Source organism: Artibeus jamaicensis, unplaced genomic scaffold, assembly GCF_021234435.1.
Source record: "Artibeus jamaicensis isolate MK-2021 breed Jamaican fruit bat unplaced genomic scaffold, CSHL_Jam_final contig_332, whole genome shotgun sequence".
NCBI classification, from domain to species: domain Eukaryota; kingdom Metazoa; phylum Chordata; class Mammalia; order Chiroptera; family Phyllostomidae; genus Artibeus; species Artibeus jamaicensis.
The window spans coordinates 18,888,359-18,910,945 of record NW_026521788.1 but is presented as its reverse complement, the minus strand read 5'-3'; the positions used below and the strand labels follow the sequence as shown (position 1 = coordinate 18,910,945).

At 37.5% G+C, this 22,587-nt stretch overlaps 1 protein-coding gene across 5 annotated transcripts in view; it reads left to right on the top strand.

Moving 5' to 3' along the window:
- Window positions 1-22,587, top strand: part of CTNNA3 (catenin alpha 3) — a 1,563,160-nt gene that overhangs the window by 1,059,955 nt on the left and 480,618 nt on the right. For 4 of the 5 annotated variants that reach the window (XM_053663824.1, XM_053663825.1, XM_053663823.1 and 1 more), the window contains one exon: window positions 7,369-7,525. In XM_053663824.1, coding sequence (XP_053519799.1) covers window positions 7,369-7,525 — 157 coding nt within the window. Of the gene's footprint in view, window positions 1-7,368; window positions 7,546-22,587 lie in introns of those variants that run through there. The other variant, XM_053663827.1, reaches the window with a different exon arrangement.

The following is a 22,587-nucleotide window of genomic DNA, read 5'->3' as shown; positions in this document are numbered from 1 at the left end:
CTGCTTCCCAGGCCATGTGGCCAAAGAGAGCATCCCAAAGCTGTGTGGGCCTCCTCTACCAAAGCTGCAGGGGTCTGCACTCTGCCAAAAGCATGTGGCTTTCTTCTTCAACTGGCTGCAGGGGTCCCCACTCTGCCAGAGCTGCATGGTTTTCCCCTTCACATGGCCAAGAGATCCTCACTTTACCAAAATCACGTGGCTCTCTCCTCAATGGCTGCCACATCTGTGTTTAAATCCCTGCACCAGTCCTTCTTTGCAGCCCTATTTCCTACTCCTCCTACAATCAGTTACACCAGCCAGCACTTCCATATCCTCCCAGCTTTACTGGGCTGCCATAGTGAGTCTGGGCAGGTGTGGCTTCATGGCCTGGAGCTAATCAACTCCAAGCTCTCACACAGGTGCTGTAACCAGGGGGTGTTGCCTCCCAATTACATCTTGAGTGGAAATAATCCCTTCTCCCTGGCTCAAAGCATGGCCACAGCTATTTAACATATCTATGAAACTACTTAAAGGTTATAGATATGTTAAATGACCATTCTAGAGGTTATCTGCAAAACTGTTGCTATGCAAAACAACTCTCAATGGCCCTGCTCCATTTGTCCCTTTCCACAGCTGACACCTGTGGGGGTGGTGAGGACATCTTAATATTTCCTGGACACCTTGAGTTCTGGACCCATTCCAAATCCTTTCTGGGGGCCCCACCTCTTGGCTGTGCCCTGTTACACTGGGAGAGTTAATAGGACTCTTCTGTGGACATAGTATCAGTTTGAAGCAAAGTAAACCTCTGATTTAAGCCTCATGGCTTCCAATCTAGAGTTTCTTCTATAACTTTGCACAAATTACTCAATCTCTTTGTGCATCCACTGTCTCACCAGGGTAATAAGAATACTGATAGGACCTTTCTTATTGGGTTAAAAATTTGAATGCAAATCAAGTACATAGAAACCATGCCTGGAATAGTGCAAACTGTCAGTAATGTTAGTCCTACGATCACTATACTATTTTACTATTTTAAGCAAAATTCAGAAATAAAATACATATAAATCAAAGACCGTCACAGCGAAAGTGAGCATGGGAGAGAGGGGTGGCTTGACTAGCTCGCCTCCCACAGAGGATTAGATGCCATAGAATGCTGAAAAGCCTCCTGTATCTGGTAGTGCCATTTTCTCTAAGGAAGCAAAGTCAACACCTTGTTATCCACACAGAGTTTAGATAAAATATTGCAGTAGAATCTGTGCTCACGTTATCATTTCAGATGATAGGTAACTTTTTATGGAAAATTCCTGGTTTGGCTATGGCAGACCAGGCTGTGTGGGGCCTAAAATTTGTATAGTTTTGAGGGCCTTCTTTAAGAAACAGCATTTATTTAGAATACAAAAATAAATAGCTAGTTACTAACTTTAAATGTGGACAGTTTCCTTCCTTTCTTTTCTTTTTGCTGCACACTGTTAAATAACACCTCTTAAATAACAATTTATTTTGTAATATTCTTTTCTGTAGACAAACTGGGAAGATGATTCAGTCTTTGTGTCTGCATAGTTTGTTCGGGAAGATTTGAGGAAAGAGGGAGCATGCAGTTACAGATAAAGGCTCTGTCCTGACAGGACGTCAGTACAACCAGTACAGGTGGAGTACGGGGCATATACAGAGGTGATGAAACAGGGTGCAGCCAAGAGGGGGACCCCAAATAGGGGTTTGGAATGGGGTCCAGAACTCAAGGTGTCTAGGAAATATTAGAAAGACGTATAAGATGTCCTCAGTGCCCCCCCCCCCAACCAACAGGTGTGAGTTGGGGGAAGGGACAAATGGAGCAAAACCATTGAGAGCTGTTTTGTACAGCAACAACTTTGCAGCTAACCTCTAGCATGGTCATTTAACATATCTATAACCTTTAACTGGTTACATAGGTATGTTAAATAGCTGTGGCCATGCTTTGAGCCAGGAGGATGGAAGATGTAACTGAGGGTTAGGTCCCCTGATTACAGCACCTGTGTGAGAGCTTGGAGCTGATTGGCTCCACGCCATGGGGTCACACCTGCCCAGACTCACTATGGCAACTCAGTAAAACTGGAAGGATATGGGAGAGGACCATGTGGCAGTGGCAGTAGAGAGAAAGCCACATGCCTCTGGCAGAGTGGGGACCCCCTTATAGCTTTGCCAGTGAAGGGAGAGCCACACTCGGCTTTACCAGGGAGAGAGAGACACATGCTCCTGGCAGAGTGGGGACCCCCACAGTCATTGAAGAGAGAGCCGCCTGCAGCCATGTAGGAAGAGTACCACATGGCTTTGCCAGAGTGGGGATCCCCTGCCTGCAGCTTAGGTGAAGAGGGAACCACATGGTTTTGCTAGAGTGCAGACCACTACAACTTTGGTGGAGAGAAGAATCATGTGATTTTGGCAGAGTGCAGACCTCTGCAGCTTTGGTAGAAGAGGCCCACACAGCTTTGGGGTGCTCCCTTTGGCTGCGTGGTCTGGGAAGCAGGAGAGACTTTGCCTGGAAAAATGGGTACAAAGAACTCTTGCCAGTGGACTGTGAGAAGGTGCCACATGACTTTGGATTAATTAGAGATCCTGCCTGGATGGCGACACAGCTGAAGGTGCCAGTGGCCTGTAACATGGACACCTACTTCTTTTCCTGAGATACAATACCCCAAATTAGGGCAGGGGGGAAGGAAGTACTGTGGGTGCCTGTGGGTATCCAAAAGGACTTTGATATTTTAATGAAGACATTAGGTCACTACTTTGAGTCTGTATAGCATTAAATAAACATTTCCTTTTCACAAATCTCTGGCATCGAGAGATGTCTTTCCTCTGGTGGCGGACATAATGAACCTAGCAGGGGGTCCTTTTGGTAATGGTATGTGGTGACCCCCTCCTGGCCCTGTGTGTGTGCTGTGTTCTGTAACAGTAACTGCAGATCTTTCAAAATTAGCCTACTGAACTCAACTAAATGTACATCCAACTCAGCTTCCTTTACTGGATCCCAAAATATTTGAGGCAAACGTACTAGAAAAAATGACCCCATGAACACATTTCTAGGGCCTCTCTCATACTTTAGATGAAACCTAAGATATACGAACGAGAAGCCCTAAAATACAAAAGTCCGATTCCTGGAGGGAGACAAGGAAAACTGAGATAATTTAAAAATCCTAAATTTGCAGAATCTAGTTTAGATGTTTGAGAGTTTCCCACAGCATGTGAGAGTATGATATAGTAAAAATGACTTGACTTGATATAAAAATACAAATAATACAAAATAATATTCAAAGTAAATTGTAACTGAAAAATAATTTTTTAAATGGGAGGGAGCTTAGACTCGGGCATGCTGAAGCCTGGGTCACGTGTCCTAATAGAAAGAGCAGGAAGGTAGAATGAGACCTGGTAAAATTCAGCTTTTTCCAGGGGTTACCAATAACATCAGCAAAGTCGGATAGGAGCTAGTTTGAATAGGCCTCTGAGAGGAAAGGGAAATGCAGGTCAGTCAGAAAGAGAAGCAGCCTCCACACAGCCTTTATCAGTGAGCATGGGCAGGGATGTAGTTGGGTTGGTAGAACCCAGACACAGAGAGGAAGGGACTGAGAAGAGGGCTCAGCAGGTCCCTGTTCCGCAGGGACAGGAACATGTTCCACAGGGACATGGAACAGGTTCCATGTTCCACAACTATAACCTTGCTCAGCTCCGTTTCCCTTCTCACTTGCTTAACAAAATTGCACTCAATTTTTTTTTCTTTTTGGTAAGGACTGGAAATAGGAAACTATTTATTTGAAAGGCTATTCAACAAATAGTCCTGTTAAAATATAATAAGATCCTGAATTTAAAGAGACTGCTTCAAAAGTGAAATGAATGACTACTTGATTCACAGGGTCATGGACACATCTCAATCATAATCTAAAGAAAAATGCCTCAGAAAGCAACATCATTTACTTCAGTCATGTTTAGTCAGCATGAAGAGGATTTGAGAAGGGTCTTCTGTCCTGACCCCAGATAGACAGAAAAAAATTGCTAAGAGTGTGGTAGCCTTCATCATTGGGATGCAGACTTTTTTTTCTCTTAAACAGGATTAGGGTTATCTTCTGAATTTTGTCTGCTTTTAGATTTAAGCTAAATACCAGGAGAGTCAAGTAGGATAGAGTATTTTCACAGTGCAGAGTGTCAAATCAGATAAATTGGATCTGCTGCAGAACTGAAAACTTCTTAAAAAATAGAGTCTGTCCTGTATTCATGGCTCCGTGTCCCCCTGAGGGTTCTGCACCAGCAGTACTTTAAAAGGTGCCTCTGAATTCCCCACAACCACATGTGTATCCGGTTGTTCAACTGCAGGGACAATGAAACAGCAGAGACCAGAGCCTGGTGGCACACACAAGCTTACACTGTAAGTTAATAGGTTAATAAAACTAAAACTGAAGTCAAGGAGTGCCATACAGCAGCTATTCCTCAAAGTAGTGTGTTTTCTTAGAATTTAATGTGTTCCTCTCTTGTAAAAAAGAAATAAAGAAGAGAATATCAACGTAATATTTTCAAGCCACATATTTTCCCCTCCTCCATCTCCAGTAATTTGTTGGAAGTCATTTAAGTAAAGTACAGCCTTTAGGTTACTTAGTAGAAAAAGATTCTTTTTATTGTTTCTGTTTTATGTTGGTGAAATCTGAATGCTGTGTCCACCATTCTCCTCACTAATGACAGCTGCTTTTCAAATTCAAAAGTCCTTTTTAATTCTCATTATTCTTGACTCTATTGCATTTGATCTTTAGGGGAAAATCCTTCTCATATTGATTCTTTAATATTTTAGTTTTCTACTTCCTTCCTGATGATTCCTTTTCTCATCTTTATCACCTCCACTGAGTGGGTACTTTCCAGAGCTTTTTTTCCCCTCCATCTTTCCATCGTTCCTTTGATTTCCTTCCACCTCTATCACTACGGTCTCTCTGCTCCACATTCTGCAGGAGGTGAGGTTAGACTCTATCTCACTTCTAGGTCATTGCATGTGTTATTGCTTCTTCCCAGAAGGATATCATATTATATTAACTTCTACTTATTTTTTTAAAGACTCTATTTATGTATTTTTAGAGAGAGGGATAGGGAAGGAGAAAGAGTGAGAAATAAACATCAGTGTGTGAGGGAGAAACATCAATTGGTTGCCTCTTGCACATGCCCCAATGGGGACCACCTGCAACCCAGGTATGTTCCCTGACCACTTGGGGAATCAAACCAGCAACCTTTCTCATTGAGAGATGACACTCAACCAACTAAACCACACTGATTAGGGCTCTACTTATTATTTTTTTAAATTTCAGGACCTTGGAGCATCTTTCCTTATAGATCTGAGTACCTCTGCCATGTGTTATATAGGGCATCTTGAGCTTCTTGTTACAGGAGTCCTTTCAACATTTACTATAGACTGTAGTGGTTCTCAGAGTGAGAGCACTGCCAGTCGCATCACGATCACCTGGGAAATTGTTAGAAATGCAAATTCTTAAGCCCCAGGGTGCATGGACTGAATTAGAAACTCTAAGGTGTGGCTCAGAAATCTGTGTTTTCACAGGCTCTCCAGGTGCTCTGGATTCAGGCTAACTTTCTGAGAACCACTGGTGTGTTGCAATTCCCTGGTTTCCCCCTGATTCTTCTACTAGATTAATGGCTGTTTAGAAACTAGTGGGACCATTTTCATTGTGATGTCATTAGTATCCAGTGCGGTATCTGATGCCTTGTTGCTGCATAGTAACAATTTCTTTCAGTGCATAAACAAATGAAAGACAACTTTTTTTGTGAGTTACAATTCCAATTGTCCAATTGCTCACAGTGTAATTAGTATGGAGATCCAAGAATCACTTCAAAGTCAACATCTGTGATGGGAAAGTTGACATCTAATACCCCTCATCAACACTGTCCCCCAAAACAATCGCACACACCGTCTGCCTCTACACTGACTTTTAACTCCCCCACCTCTCCTATTCTATTGACACCCTAACAATTCTCTCCATCAATCATGGAAAAGCCTCTGTAATCATTTCCTTAAAGAATAACTTCATTCAATCCGATTAAACAAGTAAAACATATTCAGTGTAGAAAATCTGAAAAATTTAGTTACACAAAATAAAATTAAAAGCACCAGAAGCTCCCCCACTTCTAGAGCACCGTCGTTCATGATTGCATGTATTCATCTACCTTTTATTTCCAGCATAGTTTTGCTAGAAATGGCATCCTCTAAAGGATAATGTTTTGTGATCTACAGTTATTACGCTGTTGTGGATGTATTTCCATGTCCTTAAATGTGGTTTTCCACAAATTTGTTGACACCTGCATGATCTTTTTGGCAATGATTAACCTGCTCTCATCCTCCTTTAGTTAAGAGTAAGTTCCACCAAAGCCTTTCCTTGCCTCCACCACAGTAGTTCAGGCTCTTCCCACTTCTGCAACCTATTGCAGTAGCCTTCTTTGCCAAATTAATTTTTCTAGAGTGCAGTTCTGAATAAATTGCTCAAAAGTCAAAATGACTCTCAGTGCCTTCCAAATAACGCTAGTCCTGAGTCGGACAATCACAGACTTCTGCGGCCCTGAGGGGGCCAACCTTTTGAATGTTACAACGTCTCTGTTACCCAATTTTCATTCTTACAAGTAATTTTACTTAAATTTCCACTTTACTTATGCTAAAACTGAAAACTTCTTACCCCCACCACCACTCCGCTCCTTATCCCCTTCTCTGCACTGCTTTTTTTCTCCTTAGTTCTTACAGCAGTCTAACAGACCACCTGTTTTATTTATTTAACTTGATAATTAATAGTCCTCCCCAGCTATAGGATAAGTGTCATTAAGGCAAAGCTTTTGGCCTGTGTCTTGTTCATTATCACACCTTTGAAACCTGAAACATGCTGGAAACAAAAAGACACTCAAAATATCTCAACATATATTTGAAATGTTGAATGAATAAATGAATAAATAATGTATTTCTACTGGAAAATTCAACAAGTCCTCCAGGAAGCCAGACCTCTTACTCCTTCTACTGAAGTTTATCTCTATTCTCTGAAGCTTACAGAACCATGATCTGTATTCCTGGCATGTGCGGCATATTGAACTGAGTTACAGGTTGACCTTCCCACTGTGGGACATACAAACTCCTGTAAGGCAGACACCAATTATCTTTGTACCTCTTTCAGTTCTCAATGCATTAACACTTAATTAATTAAAGTGTTTTCAAAAAAAATTGAAGTGTCACCAAAAGCAAAAAGGTAGTTACACATAAGGACATTTTACCATTTTTCTTGTTGTTAAAGATGAATGTATCTATTTTAAAAAAAAAGAATAACTGTTATCTGCATGTTGGTAACTATTTCCCAAAGAAATCAACATGTAATATTCTACATCTTCCAGATTATTAATGCTGCACTAGCTTTGGCTGCAAGACCCAAAAGTCAAGTGGTCAAAAAAACCATGGAAATGTACAAGCGCGCTTGGGAGAATCATATCCATGTCCTCACGGAAGCTGTAGATGACATCACAAGCATCGATGACTTCCTTGCTGTGTCGGGTATGGTTCTGATCTTTTAATTTATACATTTGATCTAGTCATTTTTATGAAAGAGAATAGCACTAAATATAATTAATTTCATGCAACATAATGAGACTTTGTATTGCCAAGCGCTGTTACATCTGATTTCTCCTTGGGTAATGAGCCTCATGCCTGGTAGTCCTTACGACTCGGCAATGACATTGTCTCTCCAAAAGAAGCTTCTGTTCTTGAGCAAAACATAATTTAAAATGAAGCTAGAAATCACAGGCCTATTCTGGCTTTTCCAATAAATCATCAGTTTCCCTTCTTTAAACTACTGGTTTCTCTTGATTTCCCTGCATTTCTTTTCCAACCACATTTTTATCCACTCAGAAAAAAAAATGCAGTTTTTAATGGGAAACTTGTTATTGATTTGATATACAATGTGTATTGCAACTACTAGTACCTGTATTTGAATAGTGGTGATCTAAAGAATCAAGTAAGTAAGTCTAGACATCTGAGTACATCAGTAACAGAGAGGCTGGGGATTCCATGCCGAACCCAGTGATTCTCATCACAGACGATTCCCCCCACGGGACTGTGAGATTACTCTCATAAAGTCCTGTGTTTGAAAGCATAATTCAGGTTTTGATTATACTGCTGTAAAAACAAAGAACTAAATGTTTTTAAATCGTTTTATTCTCATGAAAATTAAACTTATCCTTAAAATAAATTACATATTTTTGAAAGAGAGAAATTTTCTTAGAATATGATAATATGCTTTTCCATAAAGCAAATTGTCATGAATTTTTAACCTCTTTTTATTTTTTAGTTTTCTGATTTATTTTGTCTAACTTGTTGAATTCATTACTTTCGTATGTGTGTATATTCTTATCTTGAACAATAGTGCGAGAATCCTAGAGTGTTTTTATAACTCACCAATGAAAAGAAAATGTGTGCTAATTATTTAAAAGATGGTTTATTTCTATAGAGTGAAAAACTTTGAAAATAATAGCAAATGTTTGGGAGAAAATTTTAATATCCCTTCATCACACTATTCAGAAATAACAACTGATATTAGATTTATTTCCAACCAACACACATATGTGTGTGTGTGTCTGTGTGTATAGTCTGTCCAGAAGGAAACCAGCCAGGTAATATGAAAAAACAAAGACATTTATTGAAAAAGATAGAAGAAAAAAGAGACATTGTACATAGAATAATGATACCTCAGTCCTCTTCAAAGTAGGTACCATGGGACCTCACACAGTTCTCCCAAATTGCCATCAGCTGCCCTGTCATATTTTCCTGAATCTCATCAACGATCTAAAATCACTTCCATTTCAAAGGTGACTTTAGTTTTGGGGAAAGCTAGAAGTCACAGGGTGCCAAATCTGGGCTGTAGTGGGGCTGAGTCACCTGGGTGATTTGATGTTTCACCAGACAACTCTGTATGAGCTGTGATACTTGAGGGGGCACGTTGTGATGATGAAGCTCCAGTCACCAGTTGCCCACAGCTCCAGCCTTCTGAGTCATCCAAACAGTTTCCAAGGACAAATGTTCAAGCTTAAGATAAAAGTTGGCACAGATTCATTACTCTGCTTACTCAGCCATTTTGAATGTCACAGCCACACGGTATCCATGCTCACTCAACGGTTCCTACTGCCCCCACTGACTAGTGCAGTGAAGCGGTCGTTGTTCACACCTGTGCATTCCAGTCCAGTCTCCTTGGCTGCCAGGTTACACTGATGTCACTCAAATCATTCTCATTATATTAACAATGACTGGGACTTCTTCTGGATAGACCTACTGTCATGACATATATATATATATATACACACACACATACATATATTTTATATATATAAATTTTATATATACACACATATATAAATACAACCAAGTATTACATGTGAAAAGACAAATAATATATATATATATATAAATAATTTGCTTTTTAATAAATAATAGTAGGCTGAATTTTCCCACATCATTATATAACTTCAAAAATAAATAATTGATTCTCCTCTTCTTAGCATTTAGATAAATTATAATTTTAATTTCATAAGCAATTCTGTATTAAGCATATTTTTATCTGTTTGCTATTCTTGGTACAGATTTTGCAAAATGAATCTATCCAACTTCTCATATTAGGGCAGTCTTTTATAATATACTTGTTCAATGCTAGGTTCTGTTTTTAATTGGTTCTTTTGATTACAAGACAAAGAAACCTGCTTGTGCTATTTGATGTAAACACACTTTTATTGTTATACTTCTGGCACATTAGGGAGACGCTCTCTAGGGACATGCAGGAACAGGAGCCATACGTGGCCAGGTCTTGTGTAGTTAGAGCTGTGAGAGTCTGGGATCTGAGCAACTCCTTGGGGCCGGAGAGCAGAAACCCATGGTCTTTCTTTTTCAGGGCTGGGTTAACCTGACCTAGCAACCTTCTGAGTCTGCTACTTTTTGTAAACAATTTCAGTGATTCAGAGTATTTTGCCTACATATAACAGAAAACTCATATGAAAGTTGCTTGAAGAATAAAAACCTTCAATTAGTTCAGGTAACTAGATATTTAAGATAGTCGATTATAGACTTACAAACCCTAGCACAGTAGAAGACTTGGATAAGAATAACACAAGTTTGTGGGGAGGAGTGTTATATCACTAACATTATTTAGAATTGTTTATACAGGGTAGTAATAAAAAGTAGATTAATATTTAATGTGTTTGATTAGAGTTTTTATATTCTCTACGTACATTCCATTATTTTCTATACTGGAGGTGGAGTACTCCTCCTTTCTTGTCCTTAGGATGCTGTCATTGGTAGTGGTTTAAGGTTACTAATGACCTATGTGGGCATCTCTGGTTTCTACTGAACTTCCCTCACAGTTGTATCTCAAAGCATTACAAGTACCACATAAAGCAGGAAAGCAAAGCGAGCTGTTAACTTGAACTTATCAAGAAGAAAATCTTTTCAAGATGCCTTCCATAAGACATTCTTATAGTGCCATAAGTCAGAATTTGGTTGGTTCTCTACCTTCTCCTGGACCAATTACTGGCAAAAGTAAATGTGATTTCCATGATGAACTTACAGTGATGACAAATAGTTAACAACCCACTGGGGTTAGCGAGAGTAGTAATCCTAATTTATAGCACTCGCTGATTTCTGGGGCATAAATACTACCATGTGGGCAGGTATCAAAGCTAGTAATGTGATGTCACTGCACTCTGAATTGGAAAGAAATGCATAAAAATGGCTTTTGTAAGCTGCTATAAACAGATACGTGCATACCACTGTCCTTAGGCCAGTCATGCTTCAATCTTCCTAACTGGTTACTTACTATACAAATAAAATCAAAGGTTATATCTGCAGAAAAGAAGGGAAAATGGCTGTTGACTAGAGAATGAAATATGTTTGCCCCAAACACTGTCATACATACTTTCTCATGTTTCTGCGCCTTCATTAACTTGTATGAGTTTAGCATGAGTTACAGTGATGTTTCTTGTTAATAACTCTTCAGCATCTGTTCTCATAGGTAATGGCATCTTCTCTTAGAATTTTCCCAGTCAAATAAATAAGAAGGAATATAGCTGGCCCCATACATCTTTTTAGAAGTCCAAAGTCCAAGATCATGGGCCAACCAATGAACGAGTTACCTTTATTCAGTTGGCTAATTGTGGTTCAAATCTCAGTGATGGGGGCTGCCACGATTCTGTAGCTCTTGTGCAGTGCAGATTTTTCTTAGAAAAAGTTGTAGATGTGATGAGCAGTCAGTGACTTTTCTGGTACTGCTTTATAATGATCTTTCATAATATGTTGTTTGTATTCACAGACCTCTGGTTCTGCCATTTGCCAGGTAGAACAGCAGAGAAGTCAGTTCATAATATATCTAAACTGTTAATTACCTAGAACATATTATGTTTTCAGAATTTTTATAAACATTCTATGTTTTTCTTGAGCTTTCCTCCAGTAGATAGAAATACTAAATTCTTTTTTCTTTTTTTTTACACATAAGAATAAAGAATAGGGGTCCTGAAAATATTTCAACTTTCTCTGGAGTCAGTTGTGAAAATGACTCAGAATACTAGCTCTCCACATTATATTATAGATAAAAGTTAAAGCCTAAAACCAGGGAGAAAATATTCTTGGACCTTATACCATTATTTTATTGTCATTAGCAAAGGTAGAGATGACATTGATGCAATGTTTGCCTTATAATAACATTTTAGAAAGATTAGATTGTCCAATACTGACCAGTGGCTCTGGAAATAAAGGTATATCTAGTACTAAATGTCTTTTAACTATTGCAATTCCAAATATAGAACTGTCACTAAAGAGTTAAAACTGGTAGGTTCATATAATCACCAAATTTCTCATGACACAAAACCAAAATACCAATTTTCAAAAGCCACTTTTTGTTCTGTGCTCTATGTAGAAAACTTCAAATCTAAGAGTAATAAGTTCTTTCTTGAAAACGTAAGAAATGCAGCTACTTTACCAATTTATCATGTATTTTTAAATTTTCTATGTAAAAATAAAATCAAACAGTGAATCTAAACCTACTTTCAAAAGTAAGGAAATGTTTGTCAAACTGTCCTCTGACATTTAGTTGTGCAACAGAGACTTGTTTTTTAGTTTAGTGTTATGGATGTCAATGTCAATTCATAAGTAATTAAACAAACTCTTCAAAGAGCATTGGTTCCCAAATTCTTTGTTCCATCATTGACAACAGAGCTTATCCCACATCATTCACGGTGCTCTTTATCACTCTTTGAGAATGCATGTAAGAGAACACCGGTCAGAAAGTCTCTGGTTTAAAGATTCTTTGACCACATCAGAGTTGCTGTCTGGACAGAAGATGTGTCTTTTTGATAAGATTAGAGAAGCCCTTTTCATCCTGCCTTGGGGTGTGAACTCCTCATTGTTAGTGATCCATCTGGGAATACAAAAAGTTAAGATCTCTCTTTAAGATGTAAATTTGGAAAGGTAACCTATTAACACATGTATCAGTTTTTTGAGCCCTTGCATTGATTCATAGCAATAATTGCTAAGAATTGAATTTAAAAGAAATAAACTTTGGTACAAGAGGGAATAATTTGGACCACAAAAACTATTGAACAATTGCTAAGTACCGATTAAAGGCAAGGGTTTGTGAATATATACCCTTTTTTGCATTTGTTCCTTCCTTCACTCATTAAATATCTATTGCATAATTTTGAGTGCTAAACACTATGAATGGTACTAGAGATTTAATAATGATGAGTAAAGGTGACTGGAAGAGTTAACTTGCAAGAAAGCTGTGACAATGGGTATGGTTGGAGGGAGGGGAATCCTCAGATGAAAGGGGAAAGCCACTGACGTAGTTTGGGGTTTTCTGAAAGAGAGATTGACCATTTATTGATTAGAATTATCATGGCTGTTCCCTTATTGCAAAGGCATTTTTATTTTAAAGATAATATCATATCAACTCTCTGTGTGGTATAGTTCTCAAGGATGCTTAAAGATCTTTATTCCTTGTCCTGAATTTCTCTTTCTGTCCACTTTTTTCTGAATCCACTGCTATCAATCAAGTTTGATCCATTATCTCTGTCTTGAATTGCCATATAATCTTTATCATTGAACTTTCTGCTTCCAAATATTTTCTTAAAAGCTTTCAATAGGTATTTGCAGGATTAATTTTGGAGGCTTCTATATTATGTTTTTACTAAATGTGTTCATCTATGGAATGAATATTTTTTAAAAATCTTCAAATTATGACATGTAAATTTAACCATTAATTAGCACAATGTTCTGTGACCTTAACTTAGTGACATGAAGATAACTCTGATACTGCAATAAAAGCTGTACTAACAAACACTTCAGTGTCCATGACATTCTAGTGAACACAATCTTTGTATTCTATTAAGTTATATGTGAGTCATTTGACAAAGAAAATAAAAAATTAATAGACTTTTATTTTTTTATAACTTAAAACCAAATAAACACATAATAGTACTAGACAGATCAAATTCTTAAACTAATTGCACATATGTTAAACACTATTAAATCATAGCATAGTGTTTATGGAATAGGTGCTAGGATAAAAGATGACCATTATAGTATATATCTATGCCAAGATAAATTATACAAAATATAATAATAATTAGTTGTCATGCATTCAGTTATATATCTCTTCAACATATACCTACTTGATATTTTAGTTGATTACAGGCATCAAGCAATCAAGTGTTTCAATATAAATACACTCCTTTCAAATTAAGTTTAAATCATATTCTGCAATAATAAATTTTGATAACAGTGTATTGAATAGCAAGTGTGTGCAAGTTCGTATGCAGAGAAATGGATGTACATGAGGAAAAGGCATGATGTTTGCTCATAGAGAACTCACAATCTGAGATACGTATATATAAAGCAGTTTCCAAAGTATTGTGATAGCCATGTAAACAAAATGCTATTCCATGAGTGCTGCTGGAATGTCAGGGTGTCACGGGAAACCTTTTGGAGGAGAGAGTGGTTGGACCGAGTTGTTGAACCTTGGGGAAATTGGAATGGTATCCCAGGAAGGTAAAAACATGTGAAAGTGTGCGGTGACTGGGGGACAGCCAGTTGGCCAGGCTGACAGGAACAGAGGGTACGAGTGGATTGGTACTGGGCTCAAAAGTCAACAAGTGCCAACATTTGTAGGAGGATGTAAATGGCTTAAATTTTTAAGCAGTAGTGCCCTAGAGTGCATCAGTTTTTCAGAACACTGTTTCCAGGGGCTGAAAGTCATTCCTATGGGAGTAGGTGGTACAGTGCTAAATAATGCTTTATTTGCTCTTGGAAGTGAGAATAAAATAAACTTAATATGAAGCAGATGTTCCCTCACTTTCACCACTTCACCCCGAAGAAATGAAAACACAAGACTGACACATCCAAGATGTAACTATTGGAAGATGAAGTGAGAGCCAGTTTGATGACTGAAGTCCATTCCAGCTCAGGTTCAGGGACCCTGGTGTCCATTTACCAAGAAAAGAAGCTCTTTATCAGAACAGTCCCATGATGCCTTGCAGCTGCGATCCTCTGTGCCATTGGCTAAAATCAAGAAACAACCCTGTAACTTTTTTTTACTGTGATCTCCATGATTCCATTTACATTTTAATGTGATAGTATATGGCTCAGTGATCATTGTGGAGACTGCAGAAAAATTATACACACTGAGTTACATAAGTCACAGAAGACAGGGAGAAAGTGTGCATTCAAAAGTGATTGAATAGGCTCCACCAAAACAATCCATTGTTGCTCTATTGGTAATTATGTTTTGAATTACTGCTTGTACTTACATGACTGAAGAGCAGTTTGGACATATGAACTGAAATTCATCACAAAGCATTTCATGTACTAACAGGCAAGTTCACTCAAGATGCTCTCATTTGAATGAACAATAGGTATACTGTAGGACTATTGTTTGAGAATTATGAATTGGATCTTGAGAAAAACCATAATTAGAAGTTTTTTTTTTAAAACTTTGTCAAAATCAGTCGGAGTTGAGAATTTTTACTAGAACTTTAAGGTAGAGCTGGAGTAATCATCAATAATCTTACTGATAAGATTAATAGCACTAAGAGCTTACATATTAGACTTGTATAAAAAGATAATAAATATTTCTTAAATTTTGCAGGTGTGCTTTATAAGTTATGTACTTACAAAGGCTATGAATTATAAAATAGACCTTTAATAAAAGTTTTTAAATTGTCTCAGTGTGCATATATGTGGTATTAATAGGCATACTATTTACCATAGCTAGGTATACTGAGGGGAACTTTCAACAAAAACAAAGTCTCAAAATGAGTCTCCTAATTTTATTTGTATTTAATTATTTTGGGGCAGTGTGTCAACTCTAAGCCTATGCATTTAATCAGTGTAATTTGGGGAAATAAAAAGTCTTAACATGGTGAATCCTATGGGGAATTTTATAGATTAGATGAGGGATGAAAAGAAAAGTTTCTACTTTCAATGCAATAGTCCCCTTCCTACTATTCAGGCCAAGACATTCAAGATTCCTACCCACATGCCAAAGGTCCTCCTCTGGGCCCAGAAAGAAGCATGCTTCCTGCTACTCATGTGGGTGAAGATACAACATCTGAAAATATTATGTTCCTGAGCTTGCAAATCTGTATAGATTTAGGGACTCTGATAGCATCCTGGGAAATTTTAATAAAACAGTAGAAACCTCTGCTTACACAGTGGCCCCAGAGCCTATGCTGTGGACATTTTGTGTCTGTTTGAGAATAGCAACTAAGAATTACATTATCACAAAAACATGTCATTCCTATTCAAATTTCACCATTAAAAGAATTTATAGATTAGACATCAAGATAATGGATTCTACCTCTAGAATCTATGGGAGACATAGATAGGGAAGAGTCTGTTTGGAGGGGTCAGGTATGCTTAAGATTTAAAAGTCTGCCATTTCCTACCAGTTTTATCATCTCTGGGAAATAAATTAACTATTGACTCACTAAATGACATTTTATAAAATATTAATAATTATATCATTTTGCTAGGGTGTAAATGTTTGTGCCCTCCCCCCCAATTCATATGTTGAAATTCTCATGTTCATTGTGAAAGTATTACAAAGAGAGGTCTTTGGGAGATGAGAGGACCTGAAGGTGAAACCCTCATGAATGGGATTAGGTTCTTATAAAAGAGACCCTTCAGAGAGCCCTAGCCCCTCCCACCATTTAAGAACACAGTGAAAAAGTGCTGGATATTAACCAGGAAGGGGGCTCTCATCAGATCACAACTGTACTGGTGCCTTGATCTTACACTTCCCAGTCTCCAGAAGACTGAAAAATAAATTTATATTGTTTATAAGCTACCCAGTCTGTGTTATCTTGATAGAGCAGCCTGAATGGACTAAGATGTGCTTATTTATTTAACACATTTTTATTGAACACCTACTTGGTGATAGTGCTGTTTTAAATCCTAGAGAGAGAACAGTCAAAACAGAAAAAGTTCCCTGCCCTCTTAAAGCCATTCTTACATGATCAAAAGAATTAAATAAAATGATATATTTAAAATGCTTTAAATAATATCTAGGACATACAAAGTGGTCCAGTAAACAATGGCCATTATTACTAACATCACTGACAGGCCATTATTAAAATGTAAACCAGGTATGATAAAAATAAATCTCTTTAAAGGAACTACTTTGTTAAACCTATCCCAGTAGTTTGTCAAAATAACTCTAGTATATAATTAGTATATGTGAAGACATTAAAAATTGTAATAATGCCAAATATTAGACAAAATATAGTAAAATAATAACTCTCATTGCTGCTTCTGGGAATGTAAATTGTTATAATCTCTTTAAAGGACAAAATAGCAACATGTGATACCTGAATTATTTCGCAACAAATATTCTTTTGTATGTATTGGAAAAACGTGCACATAATCGTAAGGAAGACTTACAGAAGTATGATCTACATGGTATTTTTATATTGTGAAAGGTGGATATAATATGAACATCCATCAGTAGGAGAATGAATAAGTAGTAGCAAACATATTAGTTAAAGTAAATAAATGTAAATGTACCATAGTTTTTTGATCCACTCATTTGCCAGTGGGCTCCTAGGTTGCTTTCAGCACTTGGCTATTGTAAATTGTGCTGCTGTGAACATTGGGGTTCTTTTGGATTGATGTTTCAGGGTTCTTAGGGTATAATCCCAGCAGTGGAATTTCTGGGTCAAAAGGCTGTTCCATTTTTAGTTTTCTGAGGAAATCCAATGCTGTTTTCTATAGTGTTTTCTACCAGTCTGAGGTAGATTTCTACCAGGAAATTCTGAGGAATGTCCATACTGTTTTCTACCAGTCTGCAATCCCATCAACAGTGCTCTAGGATTCCCACAATGGGGGTTCTATGCAGCAGAACAAAAGAAGGAGCTCCTACCCTTTGTGACAGCACAGATGAAACTTGAAAACATTATGCTGAGTGAAATAAGTCAGGCGGTGAAAGACAAATACCATATAGTCTCACCTTTAACAGGAACCTAAACAATAAAACAAACAAGCGAGCAAAATATAACCAAAAACACTGAAATAGAGAACAGGCTGACAGTGACCAGAAGGGAGAGGGTAGGGAATTTCAGGGAAAAAAGGGGGAAGGGTTTGCAGGAACAAGCATAAAGGACATGTGGGCGAAAACAAGTGAAGAGTGGAAATGGGAGGGAGATGGGGAGGGCTGGGGTGAATGGGCTGGGATGGGAGTAAAGGACAGAAAATTGTACTGGAACAACAATTAAAATAAAAAAAATGTGTTTCACATGTTAATATAACAGATTTTAAAACTGCTGTTGAGTAATTTAGCAAGTTTTAGAACCATATGAATAGTAGAATGTTATAAATGTCTTGCATAACAAAAACATGAATGATTAGCTCTGGAAAGCAAGAGAACTGGATGGGATTAGTTGTACATGCTGGACTTATATTTTATTTGCAGTGCTTTAGTGTTTAAAAATAACAGAACAAAAACTGATAAAAATAGCATTCATTATTGAAATATATTTTCTATATTTTATTATGAATTCTTCTTTTCTTAAAATTTTATAATAAAGAAGTTATAGTGAATAGGAGAAATAAATTTCAAGTTACAAAGACAGGCAGTGTTATTGGCTGTGTGCCTGGGACAACAGAGTGATCTTCTCAGACAAAACTCTACCAGTGCCTGAAACTCGCCGAATAGTGGTGATTATTTAGTATTCTCAAACTGCACTGTGAATCTGAGTTATATAGTTTTAGAAAATGCTTTGTGAATGTAAAATATACATAAACCTTTACCACCCAGGATCAGACTACTATGAAACAATATTTTGTAAGATTTCTATGCCATTTTTTAATTCTTGTGTGGGTGAGGTTAGGAAAAGAATGGCTAGTTTCTAAAGAATATTTTTACTGTAAAATATTTCCAGTATGCAAAGAGACTAGAATGTATAGAATAACAAGCAATTTAATCTTACCACGAAGATTTACCAAACCTTAACTTTCATTATTAAAAGTTATTTTATTAATAAAATACTTGTTATTCCATGTATAATTGAAGTCCCCTGTGTAACCTTTCCTAGGATTTTCAATTTTCCCTGTTCTGAGGATTTTAATGAAAGCTCTCATCTCCTGGAAAGCAAATCTACATGACAGACATTTTACTTCTATTAGATTAGGAGATCTAGGGCATCAAAATAAGCAGAGCCTGCCTCAGGCAAAAGATCTTCTCACTCTGGGTGTATGAAAATTCAAACCTAAAGCTGAACAGTTTACCACAGGACATGACAACCAGGTTTAAATGATATTCTGTGCTACTATGTTATAGCAATTGTGATTGAAAGTAATAGAGGGCCCTGGTTGATGTGGCTCAGTGGGTTGAGTGTCAGCCTACAAAGCAAAGGGTCACTGGTTTGATTCCCAGTCAGGGCACATGCTTGTGTTGTGGGCCAGGTCCTTGGCTGAGGGTCCATGAGAGACAACTACACATTGTTGTTTCTCTCCTTTTCTTTCTCCCTCCTTTACCCTCTCTAAAAATAAATAAATAAACTCTTAAAAATTAAAGTAATAGAGGGATGAATGTTCTTAAAGCAAGCACACAATGAACACTTTGGTACTAGCAGTTAACTATTTGCTGTGTTAATCAACAAATTTTTTTTAACAGTTTCCATCACCCTAGAGATACAGTGGTGAATAGACACACAACACTTACTTACAATGAATATATAGTCTCATGGAGGAAACAAGCTCTCAGATGCCAATTACAGTGTGGCAAAGTCATTTATGTGGAAAGACACCAAGGCTATCTTTCTATCAGCTAAGGGATTATGTGACAGCCAGTCTTTGGAATCTCATCATGTTTCATTGTTACTTAAATTTGTGATCACTCTTTTATATATTGGCATTTCATAGCTCATTATAAGGATTTAACGCTCTTAATTCAAATAAGGCTCAAAGTATATATCACATTTACTATAATATAATTTTATTCATCTCTATAATAATTAAAGGTGTACAATAATCAAATTTGTCAATTTCAATTACCATAATTTCAGACTATAAGATGCACATTTTTACCTTCAAAAATTTTTCCTTCTCTAAAACCTAGGTGTGTCTGGGGTCCCCACCATAAGATGCACCCAGGTTTTAGAGGAGGAAAATAGGAAAAAATATTTTGAAGCAAAAAATATGGTAAAAATGTGCGTCTTATAGTCCAAAAACTATAGTAAGTTTTCCATACAGCTTTTTAAAATGCATAATTAGCAGGTGTTTACAAATAAGTTAAAAGTTTACATTCATTTATAGATAAGCTTACAAGTGATTGTTTTTCTATGAAGATCATAGATTTCCTTTTAGAGATTAAGTTGCTTTGAGATTTTAGATTTTCATAACACAAGTATAGTACCTGTTAAAGAACAATTTTAGGGGAACTCAAGTTCAAGATGGCAATGAAGGAAGACCCTGAATTCACCCCCTCCCATGAGTAGAGCAAATTTAGAGCTACATATGGGATGATTTACTCTGAAAAGTCCTGAGAGCTACATGAGCAGTACCTCCACAACAACAGAAAGAAGAGACACATTGAGATGGGGAGGATGGGCAGAGACTGTGTTGCCCATACCCATCCTGAGGCATTGCGACCTACAAGGAAGGATCCAAAAAATACAGAACTCTTCCTCAAGGAGCAAAAGAATTATGCCCAACATCAGGCACCCCAACCCTTGTAGCCAGCACTGGAAAGATGAGATCCTAAAATGCCTGGTTTTGAAAGTCATTGGGGATAAAGATCAGAAGGACCATAGAACTATAGAAAACAGAGAATTTACTCTTGAAGGGCTAGTGTGTAGTCTCACTTGTCTTAAGATCCAGCACAAAATCAACATTTTGAAAAATACCTAGACCATAAGTGAGTGAGACCCACTTAACTTCTGGGGCTTTCTCTGGGAAAGGAAGTACTAGTGAGTGCCATTATTGCAACCTTACTCTAACTTGCTGGTGAAAGAGATGGCAGGTGTCATTTTTGGTACCCGCCCCCCTAGCCTGCTAGCACCAGTGGGTATGCTACACCTACCCCATGTTTCAACCAGCTGTGCAAGCACCCCATGCCATATTCATTTTTCACTGAAGCCTTGGCCTTGCCAAGGCTGGGTGGGGGTGAACACAGACCTCACAAGTGGTGCCATCTAGTGCCTGGCTCTGGGGCCCAGGGGAGATTGCATTTCTGGTCTCTACAGATCATCCCCTATACGCCCACAGCCTTAGGACTGAGAGAGGTAGCTGTTTTGCCTAATATTGATGTAACAACCCAAGAAGTCAAGGCAAATGAGGAAACATAACATTATGGTTCAAACCAAAAATGAAACAAATCCCCAGAAAAAGACCTTAATGAAGCGAAGATGAATAGCCTTCCTGATAAAGAGATTCAAAGTGATGTTCATAGAGATAGTCACCACACTTGGAATAAGAATAGGTGAAAAGAGTGAAAATTTTGACAAAGAGGTAGGAAATATTAAAAAGTACCAGAAAGAAGTTATAAGTAAGAAAAAATACACTGGAGGGGTCAACAGTAAACAGAATGTCAAAGTACAAATCAGAAAGCAGAAAGACAAAGCAATGGGACTCACCCAGAGCAGCAAAATAAGGAATAAATGAGAATATTTTGTGGGACTTCTGGGATAAAATCAAGCATAGTAACTTTAGCCTCACAGCAGTGTCAGAAGGAAAAAAATGAAAAAAGGAGAGAGAGAGAGAGAGATAACAGAAAATTATTTGAAGAAATAATAGGTGAAAACTTCCCTGATTTGGAAAAGAAAACCAATATTCAGGTTCAGGAAGCTCAGACGTTCTAGATGAGCTAGACCCAAAGGGAACCATGCGACAACACATAACAATGAAGTGGTAAATCATAAGGCTAAAGAGAGAATCTTAAAAGCAGCAAGAGAAAAACAGTTTATAACATACAATGGAACCCCCCTCAAGGCCACCAGGGTATTTTCCAGAAGAAACTTGAAAGGCTAGGAGGGAGTGGCATGACGTACTCAAAGTGCTGAAATAATTTCCAACCAAGAATTCTCTACCCCTCAAGACTATTATTCAGAATTAAAGGAGAGATCAAGAACTCTTCATAAGCAAAAGCTAAGTAAGTTCATCACCACTAAATAGGTTTCACAGGAAATTTTAAAGGAACTTCTCTAAGTTGAAACAAAAGGCAATTATTAATAATAAAAAAAGCACAGGAAAGGAAAAAAATCTCACTGGAAAAGGCAAACATACTGGATCTATCACTTATAAAGCAAGTATGAAGGTTAAAAGACAAAAGAAGTGAGCCCTGGCTGGTGTAGTTCAGTGGACTGAGTGTGGGCCTGTGAAGCAAAGGATCACAGTTTGATTTCCAGTCAGGGCATGTCCCTGGGTTGCAGGCCAGTTCCCAGTGGGGGACACATGAGAAGCAACCACACATTGATGTTTCTCTCCCTCTCTACTTCCCTTTCCCTCTCTCTGAAAATAAATAAATAAAATATTTTTATAAAGACAAAAGAAGTGAAATGTACTGAAAATACAATCATTAGTTAAGGAAGCCTAAAGTAAATATGTAAAATGCATCATCAGAAATATAAAATGTAAATGGAGGGTAAAAATGTAAAGGTTTGGAAGGTGTTCAGATTTAGATTGCTGTCAACTTAAAAGTAAGTGTTTATATGTAGGTTCTTAATTGTGAACTTCATAGTAACCATAAAGAAAACACATGGTAAACACATAAAAAAAAGAGAAACAACTTTAAACATAACTATAAAGACAGCCATGAATCCCAAAAGGAAAGAAAGAGTAGAAAAGAACAGAGAGAAACTGCAAAACCAGCCAGAAAACAAGATGGCAATAAGTACATATTTATCAAGAATTACTTTAAATGTAAATTGACTAAATTGTCCAATCAATTTGGACACAGAATTCTCTTATCCATTGGATAAGAAAACAAGGCCTGTCTGTGTACTGCCTGCAATAGACTCTCTAAGAAAATAAAGGCACACACAGACTAAATTTGAAAGGGTGGAGAAAGATATTCCATGCAAATGGGAAAA